Raw genomic sequence first — 19,850 nt, 5'->3', positions numbered from 1 at the left:
AATACTACCCAGTACTCAGCCTTCTAAGATGTCTTTTCAGATTCTTGTAACTAAATGCCTGTGAAGTGGGCATCATACATGCATCCTGACAGGAATTAATTATTCTGCATTCTTCACAGGGTTTGGAAGCTAATTAACCTGTAAAATCACCACTGAATGTGGACATAAGTAGTACATGCTCAGTAACTAAATGTAGCAATGGACCTATGGGGGACACAGTATGTGATCATACAGCCAATGAGCACTTTGTCAATGCACAACAGAGGTGGGTTAAATTTGTAGCAGCCACATTAATTTATTCCTTAGCTTTTGACCTCTGTGCAATTTTAAAGCTCCCCCCCCCCCCCCCCCCCCCCCCCCCCCGTACAAAATGGGTACAGGTGTATAGCCAGGTAGGTAAAAGATTTTAACAGTTAACTCTGTTATTTTGGGAGACTGTTTTCTATATTAGTTATATTCATTGGTAGAGAAAAACAACTCACGGAACAAATTAAGATATTTATTTATGTATTGTTACAAATCTGTGGGTTTTTTCATTAAACATATTTAACAGGATGACTTATTTGCACTCAGGCCTTTCAGCATTTTAGAAAGCTAAAATATACACTTTTGGTGCCATACAAATTATGGTCAAAAATAATTCTCAAAGACATACTGAGGGGTCAAGAATTTTAAGCAAAAAAAACTCAAGTTGAAATAGTCAATTCCCTTCAACAGTGGTTTCTATTTCATGAGGTTATATTCTTTACACTAGCCAACTATATACAAACAATACCACAAAACTATTATAAATGCAAAAATGTAAAAAATATACACAAACATATACACAAATTGCTGTGTTTTTGTCCGAGCTACCTTACTATTAAGAAATCCAATACAAATGCATTATTTGTATTTATGTACTTGATTTGTAGTATTTAATTTAATTGTAAACAGGATTCAGCATGTAGAGCAACTTAAAACAGTTGTCAGAAGCGTAATTCATGATGCCTGGAGACTGAGAGAACTATCCACACTAGGGAACCAAACTGATATAAACGCCCACACCTTTTCTGACAACACTTATACTGCTGTGAGATTTAGGGTATTTAAAATATTTAGAAGTATTTAATAACTCTAACCAAATTCTTGGATTCCACTGTTTTATAAAATGCATACATTTCAATATTTTAAGTAGAATCAGTATCACATTTGCAGGTACATGGGTCACATTCAGTAAAAGTGTCTTGTTTGTAACCATTTAACAATGTTTTGGTTTAAGAAACTTTTCTTGGCAACTCAATTAAACAAATTTTAATGACAGCAAGCCATCTATGTTCACAGTCAATCACTTAATGAGAAAACAAAACCAGACACATCCCTTAACCACATATGAACTCTGTAGTGACTGACCGAATGCTTATCATTAGGCAAGTACATGCAGGGTACTCCGCACTGCTAAAAAGCCGCAGTATTTAGGGACTGTCAACAGATATCGGAAAGAAAATGGAAACTGCCTGTGTATGGATGTGATGAGTGTTGCTGTCAGTCACTGCTAAAATTCTTATGAAGCATGGGTCTGTTTTGGCTTTTCAAAAAGATGGCTGTCTTTCTTCAGGGACTTCCCTTGAGGCATTCATTAATATATTATTTGAATTGCCAGAATACTTAAGAAAACCCAGGATGACAGTTCTGTTTATCAGGACAGTATCGGAGTAAGTAGTAGTAGTAGCAGTAGTAGTGTTAGTCGGTTCAACAGTGGAGAATCTGAACATAGACATGGACTGTGCCAGTTTACACCCACTACAAATATGAAAGTGCTAATATCTATAGGAAGTGATTTCAGTGGAAAATTCAAGTACAACGATATTTTTGCAGATCTCCTCGTGCTCAGAAAGAATACAGTAATGTATCCATAGGCTTCCATTTCCAGGAAATATGTCCAGAGTCAAATCTCATTTTGGGTGTTTTTTAAGTGCTTGAAAACTCTTACAGCATTGAGCAGAGCATTTGATGAACCCCTTCTCATACATGATATATACATTTTGATTTAAAACACAAGCCACTCCATACAAGACACATTTTGAAAACAAGTTCCTAAAATGTAAAGGCTAGTTTGGTGAGCTTTCGGGGTTTGGGTCTTGTTTGTTTTTGTTTGTTTTTTTTAAACATTTTAAACACTGCAAGATCATGTCAACTCAAAAACAATGCAGAATATACATCAAAAAAGTTAAGAAACTGCTTGTAAAAATGTTGGGAAAAACGTAAATCAATTTCACTGAAAAGGCTCAATAAAGTGCAAGCAGTAAATGCAAGGGTTTACATAGTGAAAAGTAAAGTTTAATTATTTTGTACAGTATGTATTGCTGACAAAGAGAGACACTCTATAAAAATGCTTTACCTTGACAGCATGCCCTCATATAAAAATATATTTTAATTGCATTGCAGTACAACCAGACCATGACAGAACTGAAAATGAAATGAACACTGAAATGCAACTGCTCCTTTTCAGCAAGGTCAAAAAGGAAGAAAGTATGCAGATTTTTACTATTACAGTATACTTCAATTAACTGGATAAACTGGACCAGCCAAAATTACACAGTACAGTAACTGCAAATAAAAATCATGCGTTGCTACTTACTTGCATTGACTCATGGCCATTTCTTGTGAAGGCATTCAGGAGGTGCCAAACTGCAAAGATGAAACTCATTTCTGTGCAAAATAATACTGTGACCTCTCACTAAAGCATTGCTTTCTAATTACTGGACAAAAGCATGAACTGCAGCAAGTATTTTTACATCAGAAAATAATTTGTGTCATTAAATCCGCAGGTATTTGTCCTCTCAAAAGCATCTCCTTCTGCTTACAAGTTATTTAACTTAAGCTACCAGGTCCTTAAAGTATACCACAACTTTGATGATTCCAGTAAATGAAAAAAAAAAACCTCTCTAATATCACTTGTCACCCAATGCAAGAATTTGTTTGTAACTGGAGTTTTGTTTTATGAAAAATAATCAAGCAGACTGCAAAAGTCTTCCCAGCAGAGGGGACATTTTCAAATCATTTACCCTCCAGCCAGATTCTTTGGCATTCAGGAATAGCTAGCATAATATCAGGATGATCAAGCAGTAACTATTTTCCTTCATAGACTCCTGTTTGTCCTTTAAGGCCCAGCAGCAAAGTTTTTGCTATTGGCAGGTATTAAAAGAGGGAACTACTTCCTCGTCACCCACAGAGACTGAAGTCTGATCAAGAGCATCTGATATCTCTTTCAGTGGAGATTTTCCACACAACATTTATTTACAGAATCTCCATTTATGACAAGCACAGGATTATGACAAAGTCATCCAAAGTGTTAAGCTGCTGAAATTCAAAATTAGTATTCGTCTATACAGAATAGTCTTTACTTTTTATCCTCCAGTTTTTGCTAATACCAGGGAAAAAAAACCATAAACTTTATTCCTGCACAGCTAGTGCTGAGCCTTTTAACTGCCCAGAAATGGCATAATGTCAGTTGCTTAATACAGTTCTGTAGAGACTCTGGTCACCTATTAAACTGTAAATAATGTCAGTACCAACCTTGATTTTAAAAGTTTGTGTCTTTTGTCAAATTAAATGACCCAAAATACTCGTTGTTAAATGACTCATTATGCACGATTTAAATCAGCTTGTGAGAGCAGCAACTTTGCAACAATACGAACTTTAAATAAAAGCAGATTATTAAAATAAAGTCTGTGTAGAATTTTAACTATGAAATAATTTGGTTTTACTTTACTTAGGATTTCTCATTCTTACAAAGAATGGCTGGCCACAATAATATTTAACTGCTGTTTTCCTGAAGAATAGTTATTTTTAGCATTGTAATTAGTGTAACAGAAGACAAGTTTTTTAACATGAGTTTAAACAAATTTAAGACACTTTTCCGTAGGATCATCATCATATGATGCTCTTTTCAATAATTTTTATAAGCTTCTAAACCACATAAAGAATAATGCACATTACATTTTATTCACGCTATAAAAAAAGCACAATATACAGGCCATATCATTTAAAGTGCAACACAACAGAACGTTTCTGCAACATTCAGGTTCTTCAAAGACCCACAAAAGTAGGTATTTAATATTTAGGAACAAATCCTGTTCATAGGTGTATCAACACTGAATCCAAATTCTGAACAGTTATCAAGCTTGCCCTTGCTATAAGTGCCAAGCTAAAAGCAATGCTTATGACCACTAAACAATATTATCTGCTTCCATAATACGTAGCCTTCATGGTTCATGTCCAAAATGAAAGCTTTTATCCTTTAGTCAGTAAAGAGCATCTGCAGAGCCCTTTATTGAAGACAGATGACTATGCTCCAAAATCATCTTTAAAGTATATTTAGTTTCACCATACAGGCTGCTGCTTCAGATGTTAAATCTACCAAGAAAAATATGGTAAACAGAATAGAGCAAGCATGTCTCTGAGTTGGCAGCGCATGCTTCACTATGTTTGGCACTATCTACCAAATGTATTGGTAACATACAGTATAAGCAAGTACCAATTTGCTTTTTACTTCATAAATATTTTTGGTTGGATGTTTTGCTAACAGTAGTTGAAAACCTCATTTGTTCCTGAGATGAGCATAACAAAACAAAGTGAGCTCCATCTAAAACTGCCAATAGGACAGTGTTCTGCATTTCCAGCTTTGCTACCTGCTGAGCCAGCTTTATGATCTTAATCCTCCCCAAGGCGCCACTTCTGAGACTCTTCTTGACGCACATCTGGCCTGATCTGGTTTCTCATTCCACCTAGAACATTTGAGGTTGCCTCTGTTGCGACAATGAAAGGTTTCACCACAGTTGGTGGAATTTGGCGGAGGACTCCTCCTACTGCTCCAGTTACTCCTCTGTTTTCATGCTCACGAGCAGCAGTTTCATAGATGGTTTGGGCTGTGTCTGTAATCCCCTTTAAGAAATGAACAGAAATTATTTACACTGAAAAGAAAAAGCAACCACTCCTAATTTTAAGGGAAACTTAAAACTGCTCAGCATTTATCTTCTTTGTGATTTCTATTATAACTGTAGTATAATTATACTAATACAAATATGATCTAGTTCTTCTAATGCGGTCTAAAATAACACTACTATGAATTATTATGAAAACATTTCATGTAACTTCTGGTGGCATTTCTTGTGCATTAAGTGAAGAAGCTGTTGGGAACTGTGAACTATTAAAAAAAAATAAATGACAGAATTCACTGAAAACCCCACAGTTGAGACCCAACTTCCTAGACATGCTATCAGGTGCAACTAACCAAAATGCAACACAAAAAGTACAATAAAACCAGGTCGGCATTCTAATTTTTATACACTGCCACAGTAAAAAAAGCCTTCACTTTTTTGAAATGCAGCATTATGCTTAAACTCCTTAACTCCAGAATTAACAAGGAAAGGGGAAGGGGAGAGGGGTGAGGGGGGAGAAAGGGGAAAGGGGAGACAGACGACATGGGATGAGAAATCAGGTTTACATGTCTCAGAATAACTAAATCCTCACAACTGTAGAACACTGAAGTCCTATTCACACTTACGTGCGCAACACCTTGGTTTATTTCTCCCTCTCTGAATTTTCCAGGCAAGGTTTCTGTTGGTTTAAGATTACTGATGAAGAGTCTTATTCAAAATTTAAATCCCCTTCTTCATTTGGTCAACTTAAACCAATACCAATATTTTATTCGCTATCTTAGAAAATAATTCTTCAGTTTGGTTAAGGAGAACTGCTTTTGCACTCACCTCTTTTACTACACTGTATGCTTTGGCTACACCTTCCCGTAGGTCTACTGGCTGATGAGCTAAACGATGGCGAGGGAATCGTTTGATCTTTTTTGCTTCAATAAAAGTAGGCCCTGGTGATACCATGTCATACGCAGTTTCTGCAGCTGCCTGAAGATCAGGACCAAATGCAAAATATGTAAGAAGTCTTAGAGAATCAAATCACAAATTTAAACCACTAATACGGTGACATAATTGAAATAAAGAGTTCTAATTCCAAAAATAACATTAATTTACATCAGATTAAGGTTTCTAAAAGAACTTCTGGAATGGGTGCAGCTGTAACTATACAAGTTCCATAACGAAAGAACAAATGTTGAAGGTTTTGGTCAGGCTTTTTCCACCCTAATTGCCATTCCTTCAAAGGCATCTTCTAACTCTGTACAAAACGCTCAAGACAAACTGAAATACTTGATAAATGGTATGTTTTCAAATAAACACACAAGCATACACATAATTCCACTCATGTGAATAACACCATTGTTTTTTTCACTATAGATGTTCAAGCTTAGCCACATATAACATTTTTGCAAAACTAGGTGATAAAAGCGTAACTTCATTATGTATTTTACATTAAGGAACATAAATTTCTTAACACTTTAACCCACGATTACTTTAAGGTTGAATCCAGAAAGCTCTATAGACTTCTGTGTACATCAATCAGTATCGGTTTTGAGGCTTTTTTTTTTTTTTCTTTTTGTTGGTTGGTTGTTGTTGGTTTTTCAATTAAGTACAGGTAAGCTGACATTTTTTAAAAAGTTAAGAATCTATCACTGGAAAATACGTGTGTGTGTGAAGAACTCATCTTTCTCAGTATCAGTGGGGTTTTTTGTGCAGCTGAGTATTTTAGTATTAAACTGTACATTGGAATACAATAAAGACATTAAGAAACATGTAACAACTTGGGTGTTCAGCAATATTTTAACATCATTTCTAACCATTGATGCCATAGCTCTCACCTCACAGACTGCTGCAAGCTTTTCTATTTTCTTTTGTTTAAAAGATATGCTCCCAACCTTAAATATATAGCAGTAAGATATTAGCTTCGTATAGAGCACTTACTAGCAACACTTCTCAGCTTATCTCATAACTCCAGAAGTAACACACTATACCTGTATAGTCTGAACCATTCTGTTTGTTAGCTCCAGTGCTGCCATTGCAGTGGAAGTACCAAAAGAAGCTGCTCCTCTTTGAAAGCCTCTTACAATACGGCCATCCTTTCGGTACTGCTCTATTGGTAACCACACCAAGTCTTTCAGACCTTGGACTGAAAATGAAGACGTAACACCATAGTTAGAAAGCTCTCTTAAACAATCAGACTGCGTTGAGAGGAAGTGAGAGAAGTGAAAATAAGTGCCAACATTGCATATGTTGGAGGTTTTTTTGTTAGATTTTGTTTTTTAAAGAAAATGCCGTATGTGTCTGAATAGAAATAAGAATTAACTTACCTAACTGCACTAGCGAATGCATGGGCCCTACTCCTCCCAAAATTCCTGGTAGCTGGTTTTTCTTTATATCATTAAGCCATTCACTGATGGCATAGGAGAACAATTTATCCACACCTAATAAACTAAAGTAAATAAAATTATTTTTTTAAACATATGATTCCTAATAAGACAAACGCATTATTCATTGAAGTAAACAATAACATTTTAACAAAAGCTGTTTTCAAGTGTCATCTTCTGTTGCTGTTGGCTAACCCAAGCGTTTTGCATGTTAAGTACTCCACAGAAGTTCAAGACTATATAATCACATCCAGTTCAATAAGAAATAAACATACGGCTAAAATTAAGAGTTTAGCACAAAGACTAGCACATATATCACTGTCCTGAAAAGTAATGTTCTTCTTGAATGCTATATATTTGATGAAAACTAGAATCAAGAAATATTTGCAAAGTCAAAATTATCTTGGATTTTACAAGTCCATCTTATCACAGAGTTTGCTTTTTGATTGCTGCATTCAGTTCAATTTGCAGTACCAATGCTAACCTACAATTCGATAAACTTACCCATGCCTGTAACAAAGTCTCTTCAGCTTTAATTCTGAGCAGTTTAACTGAGCAAGCCCAATAAGAATCCCAGCTAGTGTCCCCTGTAAGTGAAATATTGTGTTATTATATTAGTTTACTCATTATATACAATCTGTAGGTGAGAAGCAATTTCAACATCTCAACTCCTATTGCAGGTATTTCTGTCCAAACTGATTCCACCCCAGTCTCCCAAGTACTACTCACTACAGGGCTATGAACTGTTACATGAACACTTGCAGAAGATGAAATCTAGCTTAACTGGCTACTCTAAGAAAACATCTGCATAACAAGAGAGCTTCTTCAGAAATATTAAGATACAACAAATGATGTAAATGTAGCTCTGGCATTAGCGTGTTCCAGGCATTCTAAAGCTGCTACTTCATGTTTTCATTTTTCTCAGCAGCAGTGAAATGCAAGAAGTTGCTGCTTTTACTGGTCCATATTTTCTTACTATTTGCTATGACCAAGTATGAATCTGGTTGCGCAAACAGGATTTTTTGAGGTTTGCTCTGTAAACTCAGTCTGATAATCAACACATATTTTAAAGAGAACTATCAGCATTTTTTAATCTGTATTAAATTCTGCCATTGACACTGAAGCCCGTACACTACTTGACTGTATGGGAAGGAAACAGGGAGAAGAAAAAGACTTTACTTTGGTATTACATGAAGAAGAAAATAAAATGCACAATTCTGGCATCAGAGAGTGGTATTACCCTTTGAGGGGCACCGCAGCTGTATAGAAAGATTTCCAGACAGCCAGTGAGTTGATAAATGTGATTGAAAGTCTCATTCTGAGTTAATCACACCTGGAGGATCCACTCTCTAGTTTTCAAATTAAGAGTGAAATAAGGTTAAGCTTTATTGAAACTAAGTGGGGAGGGTGCAAGGGAGAAGTTCTAGATTTCTCAAGACCACATCCATAATGAGTAGGGACATAAAAATACACCTCAACTCACGGGGGGGGGTGAGGGGGAGCAGGTGGGGGAACCAAAGCAAACAACATCTATTTTTTTTCTACAGCACCAGCATTATACACTAACCTGATCCATTGATACATGTTTGCCATGGTAATCAAGACGTATTGGAACTTCTGACGTAAAACGAAATTCTCTGAGATACACAAAGGAAATTTTTCAGTGAGAAACATGAAAGGAAATAAAATTATCCTTCCAAAAAGAAATCCATGGCTTTCCCTTTTCTGGAAGCCAGAAATCCTCTAGTTACTGTGTTAGTACTTCAGAGTAAGTATACAAAACACAGTGGCAAATTCAGCTTATCTTGGTTTATTAACATCTAGTCGAGGTTAACATTTATAATAAATTTAACAATCCTGCAAAACCTATTAAACCTGCAGGTGAACATCTTCCCTCAATTTTTACAGCATGAATTTCAGTTACAAAACAAAACAAAACAAAACAAAAAAAAAAAAAAAAAAGAACAGCTAATAATGGTTCTACAGGCAAAATTCAGCCCTGCAGCTGGAATCTACTAAAAAATTCTGCTGGTGATTATGTGATGAAATAGAACCATAGCCATTCTCTCATAATTTGGCTCTGCCCAGCTTACCAAAGCATACATCTGTGGTTAGAGGCACTTATGATCTGAAAACATGAGAAAAAACTTCTCTATAATAAGCTGCAATTTTCATCATCACTTCCCAGTCAGGACTACATTAGAGTTTCTCTTGTGATGTTTTGATCTTGTACCTCTCCCATGATATCCTTTTCCTTCATATACTTTCATCCCCAATGATATTAGAACTAATTTACATTGTTAGACATTAGAGTACAAAGACTGCTCTTTTTATTTCTTTGTGAAATGTCTCATAACTGATTCTATACATAGGAGAGCTTTAATTTTATTTTCTTGTGCACAGTAGTGTGCAAAAGTTAAAATTATTAGTCACCTTTCAGTGACAAAGCAAATATATTTTATTTCCATAACCAGTCAATAAACAAACAAAAAAAATGTACCTTCTTATAAGGTCTGAATAGTTTATCGTCATACTTTATTAAAACACTCAACAGAACAGCCATGTGTCACTGAAAATTTTGTAATGAAAGATTACCTGAAAAATACTGGCTGATCACTGTATGACATCACTTCTTGTGGGAAATAATGATCTTCTCCATTAACCACATCCATAGAATCCATGCTACCATTTTCATTTGCTTGTTTGTGTGATGAAAAAGAAATGACTGGACTTGGTTCTTTAAGGCTGCTGACATGCCTGGGCAAACTACATGTAACTTCAGCACCAGGAGGCTTCTTAACTAAGAGAAGAAGTCATACACGATAAACTGACTCATATTTTTCACAGTGATTACAAAAAGATTGTGTTTATACAATTACTGTGTCCTCAGTAAGCTCTAATGCTTATTAAGAGGAATTACTAGCAACACAATATTTAGATTCTCTTACTAAGATAATATCTTAGTTCTCAATTGAAATTGTTACAAGAAGCTAAATTAAGATTTATGCATCAGCATAAATAATCCATCTAGTTTTAATGGCAGTATTGCAGAGTACTTCATTACCTATGCATTTCAGTATGACGTCTCAATAGAAATAGGTAAATTATAGCTGCTAACAAACTCACAAATATAGTTAATAGAGGAAATATACTTAAATGTGTACTGGGTTTTGCATGAGATGGTTGATTAGAAGTACTGCTTTAACTGTATACATACACTGCACTGCTTATTTATAATCTTGAAATCTGTTTCTCTAGCAGTTACATAATTTCAAGCTATTAGACAAACTCTTCTATGCAAGAGGTATTAAATACTATATTTAGTAATAACTCCAAATATTGTACACACAGCCCTCAATTTTTTCAGAAGTTCTGACTAAATACACTCCAATTTTGGTGAAATCTTTTATACAATGGAGATTCCAGATGTTGAAGACCTTTGTTACGATTTATAAAATACAAAGCTAAACCACCCAAAGTTCCCAAAGTTTCTGTGTTCTAACAATTAGTTAAGAATGTTGGGGTTTGGTCATTAACATAAGTTCTTTTACACACACACAAGATTCACATGTGAATTTACAGACGTGAAGAAGCGCTTCCTTGTTAGATTTTTGAAAAGCGTACCTTCAGGATCTGGAGTAACTAAGAGTTCTACTTCTGCAGAGAGGCTAGTGAAAAAATCCTTCAGGAAAAACAAGGCATCCTAATGTCAAAAATAAAATACAATCAGGTTAAAAACCAAACAAACGAATGACCCCACAGTTCTCTTAAAAAAAAAAAAAAAAAAAAAAAAAATTATCTACTATTCCAGCTCTTACAGATACGAATCAAAATACATTTCTTCTTTTTGACTCTTAACATGTGCAGAAGCCACACAGAAATCTAGGATAGGAATCAGGAAGACCTACTCAGTTACTGCCCCCTGCTATATATAATATGATTTCATAATCTATCTAGCTCTGTTTTGAATTCCAGAGCTGTTTTCATCACCTCTACTCTCATTTTGGAGACTGATCCAGAATCTGAGTGTTTTAATGGCTGTAAACTTTCCTCCAGTTTCCCATAAAAGGGTAATCACGTATAGTTTATATTCATCTCTAATACTGCCAATGTCAGACAAATTACTCCAGATCAGATCTTACCACTGCTTCATTAAAAGTCATTAATATCTGCTATTAATATCTTATTAATATATTGAAGTTATTATATTAGTTTTCCTTTTTTTGACAGATACATCACACTGGTGCCTTTTTCACCCTATCATTAATGATACTTGGACTTCTTTTCCTTTTTTATTCTTAAGTGATATGCAGACAGCTTAAGTAGTAATAAGAATTTCTAACATGATTTCATGCAGCCTGTGCTTCCAAAAAAGCTGCGGTTAATTTGCAGGAGTTGTAAAGGTGAATTTTGTTTACAGTACAGAAGATAAAAGACTTAGAAAAGTAATCAAGAGGGAGCATAGTTCCTCACTAGATGGCAGTATTTGCATGCAATTTTTCTATATGAAATTATTACAAACCACACAGAGTTCAATTTTTCTAACAGTAAAACAAAAACCTGGTCTCTCATGTGTGTTGAGGGAAACATCAAACAAACAAACAAACAAAAACCCAAAACAAACCCGGATTTCTCTGCAGATGACAAATTAAGCAAGAAATGCCTCAACAAAGAGCAATAACCACACTTTAAATTTGAATGCATGAACTTATGTAGTTTTCTTAGCGGTGTAGAAAAACAAAAAACATTTCTTGAGTATATGAAAAATATGTTGCTAAAGAAAATAAAACAATTTCTCCCATTTCTGTTATTCATGCAGTTGATAGCGAGACCAAAGCCTTCAGAGCATGGAAGCAGCCCTCAAGTATCAGGTGTCCTTGAATAGAATGTTCTGAACAGCTTCTAGATTAATAATTAACTTTTTTCAATTTAAAACACCAAAGCCACTTCATGAACAAACAAAGCAAGATCATTCAAGAATAAGTACATGGCTTTTTAAAGGCCATGATTTCAAAATATTTACTATCATCAGAAGTCTTGGGAGGTAAACTGGTATTATTGAGCAAACAGCCAGGTCTAGAAATATTTTTAGTTTTTAAATTAAAACAAAAAAAAGGCTAGTCTCACTAATAGCTTAAGCAGAAGGCAAGTTCTAACAAGGATCTAAACAAAGTGGCATAGGCCCAAAGATACGTGTGACTGATCATAAAAAAGGTATCAAACCAAGAAAACAATCCCATATGACGTGTATGATGGATACAAGTACCTGTTAAAAACCCCCACTATCATTAAGTAAATAAAAATCAGTTGGGTTTTGGTTTTGTCTGCTTGTGGGGTTTTTTGTTTGTGTGTGGGGTTTTGTTGGGTTGGGTTTTTTTGTTGTTGTTTGGTTTTGGCTTTGTTTCTTTTGAGTTTTTTTTTTAAATTGGCACAACTGACCTGGTCAATATTGAGGCGAAGTGGCATTAGTGAAACACGTAAACAACATTCCTGCGGGGATCTGCCAGACTCTGGACGGACATGTAATGCTTTAACTGTTAACTGAAAAGAAGCAAAAAGATAAATAAAAGTAATAACATTCGCAATTATTAAATATCAGAACACTAGCCAAGAAAAACTTCTACTGCAAAACATCTGTACTAATCCAGTTCCACCTACCCATAATAAAACTACTACTGCATAAATAACATATTATGGATGTTATAAAAAAGTAACTCCCAAAAAACCAAATTCATAAATCCTTTATAGAACAAGAAAGACTACAGTATACCATAAAACGACAACTCTGCATGTGTAGTGAAAAGTCTAATCATGCTCATGTTTGTTCAAAACCAGAATGTGAAAGCTACCAAAGTAGTCCTGCAAATATACTTTTTAAACTGAAAGAATCTCAAAAACATTAATACTTGACATACTAATATTCAAACTTTTCAATTTGTTTCAATATCCACAAGGAGTCAAGCAAATAACTATCAACAAGTTGTATTACTTCAATGTTCCATGACCTCATGTTCCTCCTTTTGCAAGATCAAGAAATTTATATAATGCCCATGACAGTCCAACCACAAATAACATATATAACATATAATGAATTAACATATTCTATAACTGTACCATGTTTGAATGTGCTTTTCTGGGCATCTCCTTACTACAGTAGAGATAGAGAAATTTATTCATCTGTGATGTAGCTAAGCGATCTCTGATCTCGAGGTCTTGAACAATAAAAACCTGCCGTGACACTGGCTGCTCCAACAGACAGGATTCACCTTCTGCACCACCTGGAGGGTACACCTCATGCTGGAATTTCACCTTTTAAAAAGGAAAGAAAACCAGCATAATCAGCTTCAGTGAAAATCAAACATTAACAATAGAATACTACTTTAAAAGACAAAAAAACAACAAACAAAAAAACCAAACAAAATCCCAAAAACCAAACACCACTCATAAGAGCTTTAAAGCCTGTCTCCTATTTTAAACTTAGAGAAATAATATCAGGATTTCTGAAAACTATTCGGATTTTTGTATGTCTAGCAGTTAAAACTTTCCAATTCTTAGTTGTGCACCTATTCATATTTTAAGATGCAAATTCTAGGCCAAAACAAAGAGTCAGTGTAAGACAAAGAACAAATTTTGCTTTTTGTTTTAATATTGACTCCTCTCAACCCTGACATGTTTCTTACAGCACTCTGAAGCCTGTACTGGGCAATCTCACGATTCTTGAGCCCCGCACCTTCTACACTTAGGGAAGAAACCTTACTTTCCTACGAACAGACTTTCCAAGTAGCTTCTTCCAGTCTGTTTCCTTTTTCTTTACTCACCTTAGTCCATATAAATGTTAATCCATTAGCTTTCATTAATTCTAAAGAACTCTGAATTTTCTCCTTCTCCTCACCTCTTGTGATGAGTTCTCATTTTCAGAGACCTGTGGTTACCTACAGATCATTCCCCATAGCATCCTGGACTGCATTGTAATGAAGCAGAGCACACATACAAACAGAACAGTGGCCTCTACTGGCCAGATACTGATGTTAAAAGCCACGCTATTTAAGTGCCTTGTACTCAAGAGACCATGTGAACCAGAACATTGGAAGTGCTGAAGAGAAAAATAGATGTTTATCATAATCGCTGCTCAGAACCTTTATGTTTTCCACACTCTTTGCCTTAATTTCCTGTTAAACATCATGATTATTATTAAGCTTGTACCAAGGTGGGGGATTGGGGAGGGAGGGACAGACAGAACCAAACCAAAACAAAAACCCCCAAACCACCACCCAGAAAACTCAAAAAACCCCCCAAAAAAATCAAAAAAGCCCTTTATGCCTCAGTACTAACACCAACTCATTAAACACCTGCAAATTAAGATAGATTGTTATACTTCTACACATTAAGCTTTTCACACAGAATATTAAATGATTACTTTTTTCTTTTTTTTATTGCAATGTCATGTGTTTTCTAGAAAAAGCTAATATAAGCACCAAGCATTTAAGTTTGGAGTGCTAACGGGATGAATTTTAAGCTCTAGACATGCATGTAGACTATAAAAGGCATTCAGTTTTATGTAGTACCTTTCATCTTCACAGAAACGTTTGGAAAGCCTTATTTTGAAGAGGCTTTGTTACTGATCCATTTAACATGAAATTTGATTACCTCCTTGACAATGTTCTTCACAGTGCCAGAATCAAGAATCTAGTTTATACGTTGGAGCTAAGCACAAGCTTAAAAACAAAGGTAACATATTTATGCCTGAAGGGTGCTAAAAACATTAAAGGAAACACAGGTACGATACTGTCATATAACTGGATGCTATTTTATATCCAGTTACCAAACTGATACACTGTCTCAACAGATCTACATCCCGGTTATTTTGCTAGAACATTCAATTTCATAATACGTGTATGAATTCAGAGTAGAACTGAAGACAGAAAAACAGAACAGTCATTGTAAAACATGTTTATAATAAACAAAAACTTTAAGAATATTAAATATCTTTCATCGTTAGAAACATGTTTATTCAGCAAGTAAATAATACTATTCTAGAAGAACAAATACATTTTTTGTTAAATTTTAAATTCGTCACTTTCAAATTGCTTAGATGCAACTACTAATGGAAGAAATCCTACTGAATTCTAATGGAAAGCTGTTATCAAACAGATATAGCATGTTAAGATAGTCGCACACAAGCATCTCTGAAGCTGTTTCTTCACCTTGCTTAACTGTATTTCCATCAGGAAGTCTGGGTTTCTTCCTCTTCCCCCACATGCTGTGCTCCGTCCATGCCTTGTTGGTGTATGAGAAGGGGAACTATGGGGACTTCTGAGGAAATAAACACGAAAAATACACTTAATATAGCACATAAGATTAAACTTATGAGCTATAATCTAACACTAAAACCATATATATTTCATTGGATATAACTTAATAGTATTTTAACGGTTATGAGAGAAAAATACTAGAAATCACACACCAAAAAAAAAAAGAACCAGAACGGAACTTGTGTTACTGTTAACCAAATACTTTCTTTTCATTGTTCAAGTACTGCATACTGAAGCAGAATGCGAGGTGTATGCTTCCCACCAAATTAACATTCATGAAACATTTCTTTCATTTTGGCTCTGGTAATATTAATTACTCATTAGCTTACATGACATCATGAAGACCAGACTCCAGCTACCACAGCGAGTCTCTCATGCTCCTTAAGCCCTAAGCCCTAAACTCTTCAGGAAAACCTAACTTATAATACAACCCTTAAAAGGAAAACCCATCCCTCCATCCCAAAAAACCCCACCAAACCCAATGCCAACTTGTCCAGGTTAAGACACAGGAAAAATACACTCTGGTGTGTGGAGCTAAACTTTGTAAGAAGATTCTAGATGATCTTTGAGGTCCCTTCCAACCCAAACCATTCTATGATTGATTCCTTGTGAAAAGGAAGTAAAAAAGCAAGCGAGGGAGATTTGGGATTGAATAGTGGGATTAACCTCAAAGGAAAATTAAGTATTTTTAAATGTTCTAATCCTCAGAATTTCATCAAATACTTACATGAAACTTTTAGCTGGAGATGGTGGTGGTGCAGTCCCAAAATCCCTTCCACCATAGAGATGCCAAATAAGAGAGATTTCCTTTACAACATAGCGTACCAGAGGAACAGGAAAATGAAGCGGAGCTTTGCTTGTATCTGTTTTTTTAATAGGTTGGCTGAAATGATTTTCCTTTATGATAATTGCATCATCAACCAGTATTTTTATTACTGGCTCTTCCTCTTTTTCCTAATTTGGGGTGTGGGGGGGGGGGAAGTATATAGCATGAGAAAGTGAAATCTGCTTTCCTACCTATGAAAAGAAACTATTTTGTACTGTCTTCTAAAGCTTATACAAAAAAGGCTTGGTTTAGGAATTATTCTTATAAAGTAACTTAAAGACCAAAAGATGTAAAAATAAACTAGAAGCTGAGAAACATTGAAAAACCAAACCAAAACACAAAAAAACCCAAACCCCAAACTACCTTATCCAAAACAAAACAAGAATTGAAAAAAAGAAAAAACCATGAAGAGCCCAGGTTACCATATTAGCACTTCTGGAAACAAATAAGCTCAAAGATAACTGGGCAAACACAGCTTCTAATCAAGAGTTTCAGAACTACTTCTGTCTATTACAAAGAATACAACCAGAGATACTATGAAAAACATGAACACAAGCTGTTTTCAAAGAGTTTGAGTGTAGTTTCCTAAATCTTTTAATGCAGTGCACAGAGAGGTGTAAAGTGACACACAAGCTTTTCTCTGAGGTTTGGCAAGGATCTTCAGCCCATAAAATCATTGAAAGCTTTGACTAGAAGATAAATTAATAAAAGAATAGCAGATGTGCAAAGCTGGTATTTTGATAAATACTGTGTTTTGCTGAAAATTTTTTTTTTAACTATGCCATCACTGTAAGTCAAATTGGCAATGATAAAACATGCCTAAAAATGTAGGCAAATTGCCAATATAGTTTAAAGTAATATTCAGATCAGACAACAATTACCTACTGCTGAGATAAGGAAAAATCATATCTGTTTGAAAATACTTGCATTCATTCCTCACAGTAATGATGCATGAAGTCCTTGAAAACAAAGATTATTTTTCTGCTACTCTGCCCACTGATAAGATTATCACAAAGCAATTGTAAAAAGCTATGAAGTCTAATTTGCCCAGGTCTTACGTAGGCTTTTCTGTAATTTATCTTAACCATATATATTTTATAGTAATTCTCAAAGATTCTTACAGCAACAGCAACTTTCGGTGCAAAAAGAATGCAGAAATCATCACTTTCTGTGGGAACATCTCCCATGGCCTCATTTATCAGGTGATGAGTGAATGAATCGTAAGTGGGACTTGGCTCTTGTGAGATATTTCCACTTTCATCTGGAAACAAGAAGAGATCTGAGCAAGATGGCTCCTGAGTTTGAGATCTGTCATCCAAAATTCCTGGGAATTGAAGGAGGGTGGAGAAAAAACACACTTCAGTAGAAAAATCTTTACAAAATATGAAAATAGAAACAAAATAACCTAACAGTTAACTAAAATATTTGACTTCAACTACATCAAGTTACTTATTGCACCTTGAATCAATTCAACTATAAATAAAAAACAATTTAAAAAAATAATCTACTCTACAATTCGAAGTGATTACAGTTTGAATCACAGAATCATGGAATAGTAAGGGTTGGAAAGGACCTTAACATCATCTAGTTCCAAGCCCCCTGCCATGGGCAGGGACACCTCACACTAAACCATGTCACCCAAGGCTCTGTCCAACCTGGCCTTGAACACTGCCAGGGATGGAGCATTCACAACTTCCTTGGGCAACGCATTCCAGTGCCTCACCACCCTCACAGTAAAGAACTTCTTCCTTTAACTTAATCACCAGTTAACGGTAGAAATGAACTAAGAAAATACAGAAAAACAATTTGAAAAAGAACCCACAGATGCAAGCAAACAAAAAAACAACAACAAAATTTTGTGTCCAAGTTTCTCATTCTGGTAGTAAGACCACAGCATCAATAACTTTCAGTACCACACTGACTGCTCATTTTCTACCACCAGAAAGAGGACCAGACACCATGGAAATAGTGACATTCTCTATTTGCAGTACAAAACCCGTAGCCAATTTAGACCTGGATTTAACTCTAACCATATGATAAAAACAATTATCTTGTTCTATCTGCTAACCGAAAGATTTCCTCAGAAGTTGTGTGACTCAGAACTGTACCATGCTCCTGGACTGCCTTCATACACAGAATAGACGTTCAACTCCTCCACACTGCAGTATGCCATATAAACTGACGCCCATACTAACTTTTACTCCTAGAGAATATAGGGTCCTGACAGAGTCCCACAGTCAGATTCCTTCCTTGCTGTTTTTGCTATCTCAGTAATGTGTATTTGACTAAAATCTTAAAATTGTTTTGCTATTTTGTTAATAAACTTTTTTTATTACATTTTTTTATTAAAAGCAAGAATCTGATAGTTTGAAGACTTCAGACATCAAAGTTATGCTCCCATTCTTTTTGCAGCAAAATGGTCAATAAGAAACTGAACATGAGCTGGCAGTGTGTGTTCGCAACCCAGAAAGAACCCAAAAGAAGCATTACCAGCAGGCGAAAGGAGGTGGTCCTGCCCCTCTACTCTGCTCTCATGAGACCCCACTTAGAGTACTATGTGCAGTTCTGGTGCCCTCAGCATAAGGACATGGAGCTGTTGGAGCAAGCCCAGAGGAGGGCCACAAGGATGATAAGGGGGCTCAAGCACCTCCCATATGAAGACAAGCTGAGGAAGTTGGGGCTGTTCAGCCTGGAGAAGAGAAGGCTGCGTGGAGACCTCATAGCAGCCTTCCAGTATCTGAAGGGGGCCTACTAGGATGCCAGAGAGGGACATTTCATCAAGGACTGTAGTGATAGGACAAGTAATAATTACAAGGGGTAATGGGTTTAAACTTAAAACAGGGGAAGTTCTGGTTAGATATAAGGAAAAAGTTCTTTACTGTGAGGCTAGTGAGGCTCTGGAACAGCTTGCCCAAAGAAGTAGTAAATGGTCCATTCCTAGCAATGTTCAAGGCCAGGCTGGACAGAGCCTGGGGTGACACGGTCTAGTGTGAAGCTTCCCTGCCCATGACAGGAGGGTTGGAACTAGATGATCTTAAGGTCCTTTCCAACCCAAACCATTCCATGACTCTGCTCTACGAAAACTTTCAATACGTCTTTCCTTCCAAAAACGCTGTACTTCGTATGTACTTTTGCCTCCAGAGGATTCCTACCATTAGGCTCTGGCTTCATGGCAGAGGCAGTCTGTTGAGTCTCAATTTCCTCCATTGCATCACTCATTAAATCCCGTAAAATCTGTTGCTCTGATTCAGCAAGGCCTGGTCCATGGGTAGATGGTTGGCTAAAGGTCTCTACCTGTAAGAGCAGCACTATACATAGTTACATCTTAAAGACAACTGCAACATTGTTCTGAACAAGATTTTGCTAGAATGGCTTGATACACACCTAAAACTGTAAGAAGCAACACCTTAACTTTAGA

The 19,850-nt window shown here is 35.8% G+C and overlaps 1 protein-coding gene across 8 annotated transcripts in view; it reads right to left on the bottom strand.

Moving 5' to 3' along the window:
• Positions 1-356: 356 nt before the first annotated feature.
• The window catches only part of ATG2B (autophagy related 2B), a 52,555-nt gene continuing 33,061 nt past the window's right edge, over positions 357-19,850 (bottom strand). For 4 of the 8 annotated variants that reach the window (XM_030484512.1, XM_030484513.1, XM_030484519.1 and 1 more), the window contains 14 exons: positions 19,585-19,726; positions 17,554-17,756; positions 16,334-16,560; positions 15,499-15,607; positions 13,409-13,603; positions 12,734-12,835; positions 10,919-10,997; positions 9,890-10,094; positions 8,862-8,952; positions 7,799-7,881; positions 7,238-7,359; positions 6,902-7,056; positions 5,751-5,900; positions 357-4,926 (listed from right to left, as the gene is read on the bottom strand). In XM_030484512.1, the coding sequence (XP_030340372.1) occupies positions 4,696-4,926; positions 5,751-5,900; positions 6,902-7,056; positions 7,238-7,359; positions 7,799-7,881; positions 8,862-8,952; positions 9,890-10,094; positions 10,919-10,997; positions 12,734-12,835; positions 13,409-13,603; positions 15,499-15,607; positions 16,334-16,560; positions 17,554-17,756; positions 19,585-19,726 (2,094 nt within the window). In that variant the 3' untranslated portion in view covers positions 357-4,695. Of the gene's footprint in view, positions 4,927-5,750; positions 5,901-6,901; positions 7,057-7,237; positions 7,360-7,798; positions 7,882-8,861; positions 8,953-9,889; positions 10,095-10,918; positions 10,998-12,733; positions 12,836-13,408; positions 13,604-15,498; positions 15,608-16,333; positions 16,561-17,553; positions 17,757-19,584; positions 19,727-19,850 lie in introns of those variants that run through there. The other 4 variants (XM_030484515.1, XM_030484514.1, XM_030484520.1 and 1 more) reach the window with 4 other exon arrangements.

Source organism: Strigops habroptila, chromosome 4, assembly GCF_004027225.2.
Source record: "Strigops habroptila isolate Jane chromosome 4, bStrHab1.2.pri, whole genome shotgun sequence".
NCBI lineage: Eukaryota > Metazoa > Chordata > Aves > Psittaciformes > Psittacidae > Strigops > Strigops habroptila.
The sequence above is the reverse complement of the archived record's forward strand: the minus strand, read 5'-3'. Positions and strand labels throughout refer to the sequence as shown.